The 16,349-nt window shown below is 32.0% G+C and overlaps 1 protein-coding gene across 7 annotated transcripts in view; it reads right to left on the reverse strand.

Annotated features, from left to right (window-relative positions):
- The window catches only part of ROCK2 (Rho associated coiled-coil containing protein kinase 2), a 147,278-nt gene that overhangs the window by 14,576 nt on the left and 116,353 nt on the right, over positions 1-16,349 (reverse strand). For 3 of the 7 annotated variants that reach the window (XM_074207676.1, XM_074207697.1, XM_074207691.1), the window contains exons 15-28: positions 15,664-15,910; positions 15,172-15,278; positions 13,859-14,018; positions 10,520-10,680; positions 9,526-9,710; positions 8,313-8,382; positions 6,452-6,555; positions 6,159-6,345; positions 4,720-4,813; positions 4,528-4,622; positions 3,309-3,488; positions 2,689-2,863; positions 2,157-2,333; positions 115-185 (exon numbers count right to left, since the gene is read on the reverse strand). In XM_074207676.1, the coding sequence (XP_074063777.1) occupies positions 115-185; positions 2,157-2,333; positions 2,689-2,863; positions 3,309-3,488; positions 4,528-4,622; positions 4,720-4,813; positions 6,159-6,345; positions 6,452-6,555; positions 8,313-8,382; positions 9,526-9,710; positions 10,520-10,680; positions 13,859-14,018; positions 15,172-15,278; positions 15,664-15,910 (2,013 nt within the window). The remainder of the gene's footprint in view (positions 1-114; positions 186-2,156; positions 2,334-2,688; positions 2,864-3,308; positions 3,489-4,527; positions 4,623-4,719; positions 4,814-6,158; positions 6,346-6,451; positions 6,556-8,312; positions 8,383-9,525; positions 9,711-10,519; positions 10,681-13,858; positions 14,019-15,171; positions 15,279-15,663; positions 15,911-16,349) is intronic. The other 4 variants (XM_074207706.1, XM_074207713.1, XM_074207684.1 and 1 more) reach the window with 3 other exon arrangements.

Here is a 16,349-nt window from a genome sequence, read left to right on the forward strand (position 1 = left end):
AAGGTCCAGACCTAAAAAGGACCATAGTTAAAGCAAGACTCAAAGATTAAGAGACCAATAAACTATTTCTGGGAAAATAATACTACAATTTCTAACCATATAGAACTAAATTACCTTTTTAACCCATCCAAACTTCTTAGTGTTGTTTCGTACAGGCAACGAAAGCCATCCCTCTAATCTTGATTCTGCAAACAAGCAAATAACAAATATTTTCTAGGTTTTGTTGGCACATAATTTTCATCTAGATATTAGGAAGCAAGATTAATCTGTTTCTCAATGTTTATCACCACAGTTAATCTACAGTCCACAAATGTTAAAGTTATTGGAAACAAATGCAATTTTTTTGAAAGAACTATTACAATGACAATAGATTACAGCAGAAAATAATTCTTTCATTCACATAAAAAGTTCCATTGTAGGACTTGTCTAAAACATGCATTTGTGATCTTGGAAGACAGTAGCAAACTAGTAATTCTAGTTGCACTTTGATGACCCATCTCCTTAAAAAATATGTATCATATTTTAAAGACTTATTTCATTGAAATAGATATTTCCTTTAAGGAAAAAAATACTTTTAAAAATTGAAACATTAGGGGCAGCCAGGTGGTGCAGTAGATTAGAGTACTGGCTCTGGAGTCAGGATGACATAAATACAAATCCAGCCTCAGACACTTAATAATTAGCTAGTTGTGTGATCTTGGGCAAGTCACTTAACCCCATTGCCTTAAATAAATAATTTTTTTTTTAAAAACTGTGGAAGGAAAGTGGAAGGACAGCTTTGGAGTTTTAAAATATTTACATGAAAATTAAAAATGAACTTACATGTTACAAATCAAATGCTGGTACAACATAGGACAAAAATCTCATAAATCAAGTTGATACATTTAAGTAATAAATGACAAAATTTCAGATCAATAGCAGAACTTGGATAAATTCTTGTAATTCATTGGATTTGGTTTTATTTCCAAGGGTGTCATTCATAGTTTGTTTTTTTTAAAAGATGGGAAATGTTATTAAATGGAGTTTTATAGAACATAGCACACTGCTACTGTTCTAAAAGGAAATACTATGATAAAAATCAAAATATAGTTTTGGGGTTTTTTTGGGGGGGTGGTTAGGTTTTCTTTGTAAGGCAAATGAGGTTAAGTGGCTTGCCCGAGGCCACACAGCTAGGTAATTATTAAGTGTCTGAGGCTGCATTTGAACTCAGGTACTCCTGACTCCAGAGCCGGTGCTCTATCTACTGCGCCACCTAGCCGCCCCCAAAATATAGTTTTAATTCTCTGATTTTTTTTTAGATTTGGTTATTTACTGAGACAAAGAGGCTGCCTCAGAAGATAACTTTATGATTCTAGGATTAAATGGGAGATTATTACAATGTAAGATTAAGTAAGATATTATCTTGCTTAAAAATCAAAGGTGATCCTTGAATGTGTCTTTTATCTAAGGATCAGACAGCTATGTGGAGAAAGGCTAATGATTAAAGGGTTAAAGTCATTAGGTAAGGAATGCTTTTTCCACTAGGGCAACTCATAAAACTGACTTCCAAGGCGTAATCCATATGTGTGAATAGAGTATTTATATACACAGAGATATAATTATGGAACCTTAAAATACTGAAATATTTGCCTATTATCACACCATTAAGGTCATAAGCTCTTTTAGAACACAGATCATATATTAATTTATTCATATTCCTCCCAGTATCCCATACTATGCTGAGGGTTTAAGCATTGAATATGCTTAATAAGTGCTTGTGTTGATAACAAAATAAAAAAAAGTGTTCTATATTTTAAATCAAGATCAAACTTTAATAAGATCACATTCATTTGTCTGAAAATTGCTCACAGCAAAGAAATTCTAGGTGCTTTGAAGCCATGCCATTTTCCTACTTCTCTTGCATAATCAAGATAATCCAGTTTTGGCATTGTAGCAAGCTGACAAAAGAATTGAGTTTCAAAATCTACTTTATAATTAATGGGTTAGAAAATATTTAGGTAACTATTCTGTGTGCAGGGAGCATTTTTATTAGGTCTAATGAAAGTCTTAAGAGTTAGTGGATTTAGTAATATAATGTTATGAAAACTTTTCAAAAGGAATGAAATTAGAAAAGGAGGAAAAAACAATCCACGAGTAAATAGTTTTCAGGATGTCACCTGCACTATCAGGTCCCGAAGAAATGGGTACACAAGATAAGGATTCTTCCTCTGAGTCAGAATCAGAATCAAGAAGCATGTGAGAACTGGAAGGCTTAGTAGCAATATTGAGAGAGGTAGAAGAATGTTGATAGGTGAAAGACATGGATTCCATAGTATGTGACTGAGTGATATGAACTAAAAACCCAACATAAAAAAAGGAAAAGTGCAAAAATTAAAAAAAATTAAAAAGTTTAACAGAAAAATCGGACATAGAGATTTAAAACATTAGTCATTACATTATCTGATGAGTACTGAAAATAAATGTGAAAGTAAATTAGTTTTCTTTTTAAAGGCATAGTCAGAAAGTTTAAAAAAAAATTAAAAGGTGAAAAAGGTAGAACCAAGATTCATATTTTCCCATATATAAATTATTGGTAGTTATACCTATCTGAAAAAAAATCTGTAACAGACCTTGAGATAATCAGTTATATGATTTTGATATTGGGTCAGAAGCCTTTTTGTAAAAATAATCAAAGTGCTGAAAACAAACCTGTACCTGGGAACCCATCATCTGCTTCAGCTTCCCCTGGTCCACTGCCTATACTGGAACTATCCAGACCAATGTGCAAAGCTTGGAGCTGCGACCGAAGCTGTTCAATGTCACTGTCTTTGCTATCCAGTGTCATTTGTAATTCAATTCGAATTTGGCTTTCTTCAGCTATTTGCTATAAAAGAAAAAAAATTTCTTAAAGTTAAACGTAGTTTATGCAAAAATACCATTTGTAAGTGTGTGTGTGTGTGTGTGTGTGTGTGTGTGTGTGTGTGTGTGTGTATTTGTGCACGTGTCCACCAATATATTGTTAACAAGTGACAAAGTAAAATTTGAACTCAGGTCCTCCAGACTCCAGGGCCTGTGCTCTATCCACTGCGCCAGCCACTAGCCTGCCCCCATTAGTCAGTATCTTAGAACAAATAAATGGAGAGAGAGATTTGAATTTAGCATTCTATTCACTAAGTCACCACCTCTAAGGTGTGATATGTAAATCATTTAATTAGTCTACTTATTCTTCAAGTAATGTTTTTTCTGAATCCGGTCAACAAAGAAAAATAAAAACCAAAAATTTTAGAGTGACATCCAACCACCAAAAAAGATTTCAAAAGAATTCTTACAGCTTGCATTTCATTCAGTTCTTTTTGATATTTTATCATCTGTTGAGTTAACTTTTCACGTTCTGATTTAAGTTCCATATGTAGCTTTCTATTCTCTTTCTCTTTCCTTCTCACATCTGTGTCAGCTCCACGTCTAGGAGGTTCTTTTCGATTCATAATCTCAGCCAATTTATTCACAGCCTAGAAGAAACAAAAAGTAAAACTGTTTACTGTCTATTATTTTCCCTATAACCCATCCCATTACCATGATGTGAATACCTGTAATATCCTTCACACCATATAAGAGACCACAAAATACTATAACATTAATAAGATGCCTCTGGTCACCTTAAGTACAGGAATCAATCACATTCATTTGCTCTCCATTATCTCTCACCCAAAACCATAATGCTGTTAGAGTTTTTTAAGAGTTCTGGAGTTAACTGTTTGAAAACAGGACAGATTCCATTTCACTTTTTGTCACTTTAAATTCTCACACACTCTGAAATATTCTACAAGAGAAAAATCTCCATTTTCCTTCATGAAAGAGAAAGTTAGAGTTTAAGAGCACTTAATCAGCTTAAGATCATGTAGAATGGCCAATTTTTTTTGGGGGGGGGCTTGCCCAAGGCCACACAGCTAGGCAATTATTAAGTGCCTGAGGCCAGATTTGAACCCAGGTACTCCTGCCTCCAGGGCTGGTGCCACCTAGCCACCCCTGGCCAATTGTTTTTTTTAAAAAATCTAAGTGAGCTGTTTGACTAAGTAATCTGAGTCACTCAACAACTGAATGCCCTGAAGCAAGTTCCTTTTTTTCTTCTTAAGACTTAGTTTTCTCTTCTACAAAATGAAGATGAAAGAAGAGCTCTGAAGTTCAGATTTGAAATACTAACACATTTCCCACAAGTTGGCTGAAGTCATATAAATCCTCATACAGAAAGAAAAAAGTTAAATATGAGTTTGCAATTAAAAAAACCTTTAAGTATGGGAATAAATACAGTTTTATCATAAATAGCATGTTGGAAATAACATCTATGCCAAACTAAACCGTTTTTAATAAAAAAAATTTCAAAAACTAGAAACAGAACTTTCATCCCTCACACACAAAAAATTTCAGAATCTGAACTATGCTTAAATGAACTTAAGTTATAATGGATCTATAATGTAGACTATAAATATAAAAATTTAACATAAAACTGATAAATATCCAGAATATACTTATATTTTCTATTTCTCTTACCTGAGTTTTTAGTGTTCTTTCATTTAAAAGCTGTTTCTCAAATTGTGATTTAATAACTGATATATTTGTTTCTTCATCTTTCAACCTTGACATTTCTGAAATTTTTAAAAAATGCAGCTTATTTGTAAAAATAAAATTTAAAATAAACCTTTAAGAAGACTAAAATATATTTTAATCTTAGTCAATACATACGATCTTGGACTTCCTTGACTTTATTATTCAGCTCCTCTTTCTCATTTGCAAGATTAGCCACATCACTTGTTAGTGTCCTATTAGCCTCCTCAAGCTAGAAAAGGAAAGAAAAAATAAAGCAAAATCTCTTAAGTTCTAGTCACCTGCTAAAAAAATATTAATTTATTAGTTCTCTCTATTTCTTTCTTTGGCATTATCTTCTGGAAATTCTTTTTTGCCTCTCTTGTTGGTATTTCCCAAATTATTTATTTTCTTAGTAACATGCTTGATGTAAACTAAAAAAAGATTTACCCAGATCTCAGAATTGTTCAAGTTTTGGAAATAAAATTATATGACTTGAAATCAAATAGATTGGGGGGGGGGGAGCAATTGTGAATTAGATCATTTTCTGGGATCCCAGAAGTACCTCTTGGGTTCCAAATAAAAAAAAATCTGCTTTTGGTTTGAAGTTGAGCATTATTCAGATGGTATGTCTAAAATTTCTGCTACTCATAAGAATTTGTTTTTATTATACATTTTCTTAAAATATTTTGTGGGGTGACAAAAAGTCAGACACAATTGAAGGCAACTGAACAAATAAAATTTTTTACCCATTTATCTTTTTTTATCCTTTTCCAACTATGCTTCTTCCTTATGCCTTTAATAAAAATAAATATCAGTGTCTCTCTTTTATAATATTCAATGTCAAACACTGTCAATGACATATGATTTGGCAGCAATAATATTAAAAAACAAACTTGGGTACATATGAAAATGTTTCTACTTTGTAACAAGCAGTAAAAGGGTAGTAAATAAACATTATTCAGAAGAATTTGATAGATACACTTCTACGAACATTACCAAAAATAGTTATATTGCTTTAGTGAAATAATTAGTTTTTAATTTTCATTCTGGTCATGCCAAAAAAGGATGCAGGAAAAATTATTTTAATTTACCTACAAAGTGGCTCAACTTTACTTCAGTTTTTCCCTCACATTCCTATCTTAGTATAATTAGCTTAAAGCTTCCTTTCAAAATATGCTTCTTAAGAAAAAGATAAGCATGAAATTTCTTTACTTCATAAGGATAATATACTTCACTTATATAATGCTTTGTGATTTACACAGTACTTTCTTTCCTTTTTTTTAAAGGGGGAACTTGATACTATACTAGCAGCCCCATTTTAAAGATAGGAAAAGTAAGGTTCACATAAAGTTAATTGCTTGAGACCAGTAAACATCAAAACTAGGTCTCAAATTCTGGTGTCCTATTTCTTAGATAAAAAGGATTCCCAAATTTCTCTGCAACTTCACCATCTTTCTTTAGGTTCTTCCTGGTTTAAGATTTTAATACAATATTTGCTTAAAACTGTAAAATTTTTATAATTTCTCTTGAAAAGATTCATCTTAGAACAATATAAATTTTACTAAATTAAAACTCTATAAGAGATAATTACTTACTGATGCTATTGTAGCATCTTTTTCTGCAAGTTCTTGTTTGTGCCGAGCCATCATCTCTTTAATTTCTAGTTCTTTCATGATCTTCTCTTTTTCCAAATCAGAATACTGTTCTTCAGCAATAGAACGGGCTAGTTGCTCTGAATCAGCTTTTGTTAAAGTGATCTCAAGCTGTGCAGCCAAGGAGTCCCTGTTTTTTCAGAGATATAGTAATTTAGCATTCACAGCACTAAGCACTGGTTTGGTTTTCTTTTGTGCTCTTCCTTGTCTTGTTTGAAAACAGAGATTAACCTCACCTCTCATCCTGTAATTCCTGGCTCTTCTGCTGCATTTCTTTGCAAAGCTTGGTCTTCTCTTGACATTCTTCTTTAAGCTCTCGAACTTGTGTTTTATAGAGAGTCTGAAATTCAAAATATGAAGAACAAAATGTAAATAATCATCATTACTGTCACTAGGAATGGGACTTAGACCTCTATTTTTTGGATGCCTCAAGATATCCCTGTTTTCCCTATGGTCAAAAAAAATTGGTCATTGGTATCTTTTCTAGGACCTAGGAATGGTTGACTGAGTCAGGATTTTAGCAAATTTTCTCTCAGGAGCCACCTTTGTCATATGTTCCAAGCATCATAATAGAAAACTTTTGGTGGACAAAAAGGTTGTTTTATATTTATATTTCTGAGTACTTGACAGTGGAAGGTGTTCAGTGATTGTGGTTAGATGGTGCTTTCTACTGGAGATGTTTTGAAATACTACAGAGTAGAATTAGTAACAAAGGGTTAAAGTTGCAGGAATAGATTGTAGAAAAACTTCGGAATATTAAAAACTGTCTAAAAGTAAAATAGGTTGAATCCGGAGTCAGTGGATTCCCTAGAACTTGGAAGTCTTGTCTTCAAAACTAGATTATAGCATTCCCTCTCTGATGATATGGTCTTCTTCAAGAATGACCCATTTAGGGGTGGCTAGGTGGCATAGTGGATAAAGCACCGGCCTTGGAGTCAGGAGGAGCTGGGTTCAAATCCGGTCTCAGATACTCAGACACTCAGACACCTAGCTGTGTGGCCTTGGGAAAGCCACTTAACCCCCATTTGCCTTGCAAAAAAAAAACAACCTAAAAATAAAAAGAATGACCCATTTGTTACAATTGCTGCAGAAGGAAATCTTGTTCAGATGAGTTGGACTGACTTCTGAATCTTTTAATTCTAAAATATAGTGTTTTCTAAATTTCTGAATTTAATACTCATTCAAACAAAAAGTCAACGTGCATATAAAACATTTAATTTATCTTGATTTCCTAAAGAAGTTCAAACAATTAAAGTTATAAGGTCTTAAAAATTTATCTAGTCCTTCTAAACTTACTCATATGAATGCAGGTGTATATGAAATTTTCATTAGCTTTCCTCCTTACTAAAAATCAAATGTTTGAATTTATTATCATTTACTAAGTACCAAACTTGAGATGTGACTATATCTGAGTGTTTCAGAGAAGCTTCAAAAAGATAAATCAACTACAAATACAAATATGTTGGGGAAGGTCATGCCATGAAGAGGAAAACTAGACCAAAAACTGTTAGTTAATGCACCTCAGATAATTTTATTTATAATGTGAAAACAGATGAAAATTTTCATACCATCAATTAATTTTTCTTGTTAAATGTCCATTCTGTTATTATAAAAATGAACTCTTTATACTATGCAAAGATATCACTACCGATTCATTACCAATAGGATAAGTGCCTACATATGTGCTTTGTAATTACTTCCCACCCAGTAACAATGGTACATTTGCACCAACATGTCTATACTCTTTGGTCTAGTATTCTTTGTTTGGATATGGTTACATAAGCAAATAACTCAAAAAGCCAAATGTAAAACATCACTTTAACTAATATTATAAACTTTTTTATTTAAAAAAATTTCAATAACTACATTATTCTTATGCTAATGATGGTGGTTCCCCCCCCCCCCAACTTGTAGGGAATAATAAACTATATAAAATAGAATTTTGGCCTGTTGAACTTTTATTTTAATTTAAATCTATGGGAATGGTTTTATTTCATGGGTATCAACAGTATCCCCCAGTTTCATAGAAAAAGGTAAAAAAATTCTACGAATCAAAAAAAATGAGACAGCTTTTTGATGAAAGTATTTGGTACCTACTGAGAAATACTGTTCTGCTTCAAGCTGATCTTGGAGCTCTTTCATTTGTCCATCTGCATCTTGCCGTTCTCTATTAGAACATTAATTTGTAAATTCAGGTTATTTTTATTCAATAATACATATATCTACAATACAATAACAATATAGTCATAAGAAAGATTATTTAGTTCAACTCTCATTTTAAAGGTAAGGAAACAGATCTAGAGAAGTGAAATGAATTGACTTAGGATCCACAATTAAATAATGGTAGTTTGTCACAGTAGACCAATCAGGAAATGAATAAACTTCAACTTAATAATCTAATAATAACTATCTAAATGAGAAGCTAGAAGAAAATGACATGGTCATTCATTCAACTCTTGTTCTGATGAAGTAATGGAAATCCTAACTCTATACAGAGTGCTATTCACTAGCCAGGTAACTTTAGAAAAATCTTAGGTTAACTTCCTCCTTCACAGTCTGACAATTCCTTTTATCCTGAGAAGTAGTGTGAGGTGGTGGATAACGAACCAGTTATAGGGTTAGAAGATCTAGGTTCAAATCCTTCTCTGCCACATATTCTGAAGTCATGTTAAATCATTCACTTAGTGCCTGAGACAATTTTTTAAGTTTTAAGTTGCAGAGATGATATAGATTTGAATTGAAAAAAGACATTACTCATTACTTATTAAAGTGATAGAAGTATTTTTTAAAATTATTAAAAAAAAAACCCACTTGTACCACATACACCTGAAAAGGTTGTAAGGAATAAAATTTCATAAATAAATGAAAATTTCATAAATTAATGAAAAGCAATGAGACCTCTAAGTGTAAATTCTTATCAATAAGCACTGAATTTTCTCTTAAATTTTAAAATCCTATGTCTGCTGTTGCATTACTTTAAAACCTAAAGCCTAAAGAATCAGACTGACTGAGGTATTACCAATGATTAGAGAAAAAAACAACTAATTTCTTCAAAACCTATTTATTCTGTTATTTGAGTAAAAATTATAGCAGATTCTTTGCAAACTGGGTATCAAATTTCTGTACATTTTTATGAAACCTATATAAAAATAGGGTTTTCTAATTTGGCCCATTTGAATGATTTGCATGAACTATTCTACAATCATAATACTCCTCCTCAGTGCTTATTGGTCAGAATTTACACTATAGTTTAAGGATAATTCATGAATGGAAAATTAGACAATTTTAAATGGTGCCAAAATTTACTTACTTTCGTAGTTCAATATTTTGCTTTTCCAGACTCAATTTGATTTCCAGAAGATGATTATTTTCTTGCTTCATTTGTTTTTCAGACATTTTCAATGTGTTCACTTGTTGTGTTTGCATCTTCAAGTCATTTTGTGTAAGGCAGCGCTTTTGTGTTTCTTGTTCTATTTTTAAAGTCAAGTTTCTGACCTAAAAAACACATTTCCCCCACCTTAGTATATTAAATAAACATAAATAATTTCCTTGCTAAATAAAGATGATACATGACAAAAAATAAAGATTTTCCTCATAGGCAGTTCTTAACAATACATTCAATGTTAAAATTATTTTTATATGCCTGAGGATTTTGGGGAAAAGTTTTTCCTCTCCAAATGAAAGGTTTTTAAAATCAATTAGTGATTTAAAAAGAAACTGAAAACGATAATGACTAGTAGATATGTAGTAATACTTAAAAGAGAAGAGGCAGCTAGGTGGCACAGTGGATAGAGTACCGGACCTGAAGTCAGGAGGACCTGAGTTCAAATCGTGCCTCAGACATTTAAAAATTACCTAGCTGTGTGATTGTGGGCAAGTCACTTAACCCCACTGCCTTGCAAAAACCAAAAGAAACCCCCCCAAAAACAACAAAAAAAACCCCAAAAAAACCTTAAAAGAGACTTTTAAGACTTATAAAGCATTTTCTTTATAGTAATCCCAGAAGGCAAGAAGCATATTATTACATTGGCTTTGCAAATAGGAAAATAAACCTAGGAAAAGTAAAGCTGCTTGCTTGAAGTCATAGTGCTAATAAGTATCAGAGACAAGATGTAAACCTAAGTGTTCTGACTTAACTTGCTTTCCACTCTACCAAGTAGCTTCTCAACATACAGTCTAAATTTTCAGAAATGTATAAGATGTACAGTATAATAGCATAATATACTCTCATACAATTATAAAACATACAATCAGAAAAAGATTATTTCAAATATATACAGATCATTTATAAAAATCCTTCTCACATCCTCATTTAGTTTGTCCTTCTGTTTCAAGAGTTCGTTGACTTTCTGTTGGGACTGTTTGAGATCGCAGTCTAACATTGAACATCTTTTTTCAGCTTCCAACAGAAGGTTTTCCACCTTTTGCTTTAAAGTTCTTTCCTCTAGAAGTTTCTTCTCCATTTCTATTGGAAGAGTGGAAGGAAGAGGATTGGGAAGAAACCATTATAATAATGAATCAATTTGAGCAAATGGAAAGGCTATCAAACAGAATCCAAAAGAAGAAAATAAAAGACTAGGCCTCCCTAATCTGCTTAGACATTCACTGGAGGGGCTGTTTAAAGGCCTGAGCTTTCACCTGTTCTATTTCTGACTGAGGTTGGTTCTCCTCTCCCCAAGCCAATCTGCTGATCCCCTGGTCCTGATGACCACTATATCAAGTGCAGATATCTAACTGTCTTAGCTCACTATAGCTCAGAACTTCCAAATTTCAGTGATATGCAAAGTTTCATCATTCTTGCAATGGAGGTTAAACCCACACAGCATCATACCCAACACAGAAATTCAATGTTAATTCTATGTACAACATACATAAAGGTAATAGTCTGAAAACTATATATTTTCTGCTTTTAAAAAGATAGTACTATTTAGCTATTCAATTTTCAAATATTTTAAAAACTATCATTCACTTTCTAGTTCATAGAATCTGAAATCATGCTCTTTGGTTTGTTCCAATAATCATTCAATTTAGTAGGAACAATCCACTAAGAACTCTGTCTAACCCTATTGTTTTCTAAGATGATTTTAACAATTTTTTAAAAATACAGTTTTCAACATTCTGACACCACCAATTGCTAGGAAAAAAGCAGAAACTATTTTCGTGTAGCTTCCAATACCACTTTTTGGTCTTACAGGACCCCTTTGCCTGTTACACAATTTTATTACATATTTTTACCAAAAGCTCTTTCCTACTACTCAATAATTATTTTAACCAAAAAAACTGTTATGGTTTTCACAGAAATGTTAACATAAATGAGATTATCTTTTGATGTTTCTTCTGACTATAACTTGTCTGTCCCCAGTTATAATCACATTGATTCTTTTTTATAAATTTTATTTAAGGTTAAGTGACTTGCCCAAGGTCACATAACTCAGTCATTATTAAGTGACTGAGGTCACATTTGAACTCAGGTCCCGACTCCAGGACTGGTGCTCTAAAACCTTCAAATTTTGGCTTTAATTATTATATCAGAGAGTTTGTTCGCTATCTTATTTTGGTCAAAAAGATAATTTTGTCTGATTTTCAGTACGGAATGCAAGTTGTTCGGTGACTAAACCAGGCTAGAATATTTGCTAATACTAGAATTTAAAGTATATAGTAAGAACTTATTATATTTTGGTTTTGGTTATTTTTTTTTGGAAAGGCAGCGGGGGGGGGGGGGTAAGTGACTTGTCCAAGGTCACATAGCTAGGTAATTAAGTGTCTGGGGCTGGATTTGAACTCAGGTCCTGACTCTAGGGCCAGTGTTCTAACCACTGTGCTGTCTAGATGCCCCAACTTATCTTTTAATCATGCTCTTATGTAATTCTGGTTCAATATTTTCAATGATCAAACTAGTTTAAATGAAAATGATTCAGTTCATCTTAATACTGATTATGGGAACTGAAGTAGGTCTAGCTTCTAAGTCCATTAGTTACTAATTTTGTCTATGATAGTTTGTTTTACTGATTTGATTCCTTTTAGCTTCTCATAATGTTTCTTCTTAATACCTTTTTCAGAAGCCCCTCTTAAAATCTCAGAGTCTCATACCTTACTATTTTGTGAGTCCCTTTTATACAAGATGTAGTTTTTATGCAACAGTATCCCTAGATGCAGTAAATTAGCAGAGAACAGGGAAAACATAACAATATTAATATATTTGAACTTAATATCTATTGACAGATGAATTACAATATTTAAACATAACCACACAAATTCCTCAAATAAAGAAAATATGTGGCATGTTGCAACTGTCACTCCAAAAATGCATGCTTAACTAGAACTGGCTTAAATATACTAATTATTTAAATGTATATTTATAATTCAACAAATATCAGAATTTCAGATATCCAAATATTTGACTAAAAGCTCAAGGACAGGGAAGTGAAGTGGCCCAGTGGATAGAGCACTGGCCCTGTAGGCAGGAGGACCTGTGGTTCAAATACGGCCTCAGATTATTAATTACCTAGCTGTATGACTTTGGGCAAGTCTCTTAACCCCATTGTCTTGCAAAAAACAAAATAAAAAAATAAAAGCACAAAGATATCAAAAGCAACAATGATTCACAAGTGTTTTTGTCTGGATTTAGGATTTCATCAATCTAAAGAGCTCAGGATGAGGGAATTTCCTCTACCAACACAGATTAGAAAATTATTTTTGCAACTTAATTCTTAGAAGCTGGGAGAGAAGGAGAGAGAAGAAAATACATTACAAGTGAATACCACTGAAATATTATTTGGTAATTTGTTCAAAATACAATAGTTGGCAATGATCTCAACCAATACTTATACCATAGTAGCATAAATAAGAATAGTCACATTAACACATAAGGTAACTGAATAAGCATAAATATGGTTTCTATGAAACAAAATATACTACAACACTTTGCTTCATCTCATAGTGTTTTCTGAGACTCAAATAGAATAGCAAGGTATATTTACTAAAGTACTTCAATATAGGAAGAGGCTGTGAAGAGCATACTGAACATTACTAAGGGCAAACTTCCAAACCTGAATTCAAAAGAACTAGAAGCTTTCTCAGTTTTGTATTTTTTCATTCTGTGGTAAGGCAAAGATGGAATCTGCTGAACTTCAATCATGACACAAGATGTAACAACTGCATGCAGGTGCATGTGCTGCTTTTGCTTTTAAAATGAGTCTAGACCTTTTAAATTATTTTAAAATACTTGAATCACAATGCTAGAAGGAAACTCCAGAAATCATTGAACTAAACTTAATCTCAAAGTAAGAATCCTAAATCACAACAGTATGGTTCATAATAACTTAAAATAATATAATGCCTTCATTCTGACAAGAATTACTAATAACTCTAAAGTTGAGATCTGTGATCTAACAATTCACATTCTGAAAATTTATAGATAACAGAAGAATTACAAGAAACAATTAAAATAAACTTCTTTTAATGGCTAAAGATCTAGATGTTTTTGAGTTGATTAACATTTTAGAAAAAAAGCTGCTGCAAATAATTTTTTTCAGTATTTAAACTTCTAGTATATTGTTATAAAATACAGATTTTTTCCCTCCTCCTTCCCTTTTTTTTGGGGGGGGAGGTAGTTATAAGGCATCTTGGAGTAAAATGCATACCTTTCATAGCTTCAGACTTGGCCTCTTCAATAGACTCATATATCTTATTCTTGTCTGCTAATCGTGCTTTTGTAGCTTTATGTTCTGCTTCTTCCTGTTCCAAGCTCTGCTGTATAACTTTCAATTTATATGTCATATCTATTTCCATGTTACTTTTTTCCTATTAAAGAACATTTCAAATGAGTACACTAAATGAAAAATTAATGGGAAGGGGGAAAGGAAGAGAATAAGTATTTGTTAAGTGCCGACTATGTGCCAGGCACCATATGAAGTACTTTACAAATACTTTACTTGAGATAATTCATGAACCTACAATTTACAAATAGGCTTTCTGAAGCAGGGTATATATTTTTAAGTAAAGTAAAAGTGAGCTGGATTTGATGCAGAACAAAGCTAAGTGTTAATTATCCAACTCCCATATAACATGGCTATGATTTAATATTTCATCACTTCAAACAATGAATATAATTTCACACCAACAATACCCTACATCATTGATTATTAGTTTTCAGAATGTTTTCATAAAAACAACTTTATATGATCTCTCAACAACATTTGTGTGAAACAGAAAGGCTAAATATTATGATCTCCATGTTACAAATGATAAAATAAAGGACCAGGAAGGTTAAGTAAATTATTCAAACAAAACAATGGCAGAGTCAGAAGAACTAGGATCTGTCTTGACTCCTAACCACTTTTTTTCCACTGAATTAGAATGTCATTTTAAAGAACAATTTGGAAATGATGAGAAAAGTTATGTTTAGATGTTATATTTCTTTAACATAAAAAATACCCCCACCCCACCCCAAAAGAGGGTATTTCACTTACTTATGTGGACAAGAAGTTCAATGTATTAGTCATAGGATCTAGGTATAAATATTATCTCTGGTACTTAACAAAGTGTAACTTGTGTTCAAGTTACTTAACCTAAGTCTGTATATTAACCTGTATAAATGAAGAGACAGTTCTAAACACCCTTTCAGTGTTTAGCCCTAAACATGACAAATATTTAAAGGTTTTCATAGGGTTCTCACATCAAATCAAAATTATCCCTTAAAACAACTTCATTTTCCATTGTCTATGAAATTTTCTACTTATAGAGGTTGCCTGAATAAAATGATTATTACCTCAACTATCTATCTGCCTGACTGAACTATCATGTAATATAATCAGCTACTGTATTTTGGGCAAATAACCTCCACATTCATCTTTTTCACTACATTTTTATTAAAAAATGTTCATAATCTCATCCAGTTCAAACCTTAGACAATTCCATGAAATATAAAATTTGTTCTCTTTTAATACACATTTACCTTTTCTAAATCTGTAAATCTCTCCTGTAGTTGTCGTTTCTCTAACTCCATTTTTGCTAACGATATTTTACCATTTTTAATATCTTCTTCCAAACCAGATATTCTACCTAAAAAGGAAAAATTATTTACTTAAATAAATGATCCTATGAGGTAATATTCAACATAAGTAACAAGTTTGAGAATATAAAATATATTATACTTGAAATTTATTATTTTAAAAACTTTATAACTATCTGAACTTACAGATATGATTTTAAAAAAATAAGAGCAGAGGTAGGCCCCATAATATACAAAAAACACTACAAACTACTAAATAATTAAATTTTCCTTCTGGAATATCTTGAATAAGGTACATTTTTAAAATTTTAAATTTGATGCAAGTCATTTTTAAAAAATTACTTTAAAAACTGGCCAAAAGGATTTATCTAAAACTATCAATAAAATGTGAATCAATACACAATTCAATACACCTCAGTCTTTACACCACAATACCTTGTAAATCATTAATCATCTCAGATCCATGGGTTCTATCTCTCCTTTCAGATTCTAGAGCTGACTGAAGATTCATGACGTCCTTTTCAAGTTTCAGTTTAGCATTTTCTAGCATGCAATTTTTGTCTTGTAGCTCCCTATTATTAGATTCCAGCTGCTGAATTTGTTTTGAATTTTCTGTCTGGTTTTTCCGTAACCTGGCCGCAGTATCAGACTCAGTTCGCAGTAAAGCATTGGTTTCATCCAACTATTGATTCAAAAAACAAAAACAAGCACATCATTTCCACTGCAAAAACATATAGTAAGTAGATCAAAATGAAAAGAAAAAAACTGGAAAACATTTGCCAGGAATTTTGAAAAGATACATAAAATAAATAATTAAGTTTATATCAAGGATCTGTGATTTTATTTAGCATAGGTAGATCTCCTATTCAGGAAGAAGAAAATTCTGCCACATCTTGTTAGACAGTCTTTGTTAGTTACTATGGCAAAAAGTTACAATGCTGGCTTCTTGAAATCAATCTTGCAATAAATATTTCTGAACCCATTTAGACTTCTCCTCAGACAATAGACATATATAATCTGACATTGCAGTCATACTTATCAAATAGTCTTAAGTTCTTTACTCTCAATCTCCTTCTACTTCAATCTACCATATAAATCAATAACCTTATCCTGATCATGCA

The sequence above is a fragment of the Macrotis lagotis genome, chromosome 1, assembly GCF_037893015.1.
Source record: "Macrotis lagotis isolate mMagLag1 chromosome 1, bilby.v1.9.chrom.fasta, whole genome shotgun sequence".
Classification (NCBI taxonomy): Eukaryota; Metazoa; Chordata; class Mammalia; order Peramelemorphia; family Peramelidae; genus Macrotis; species Macrotis lagotis.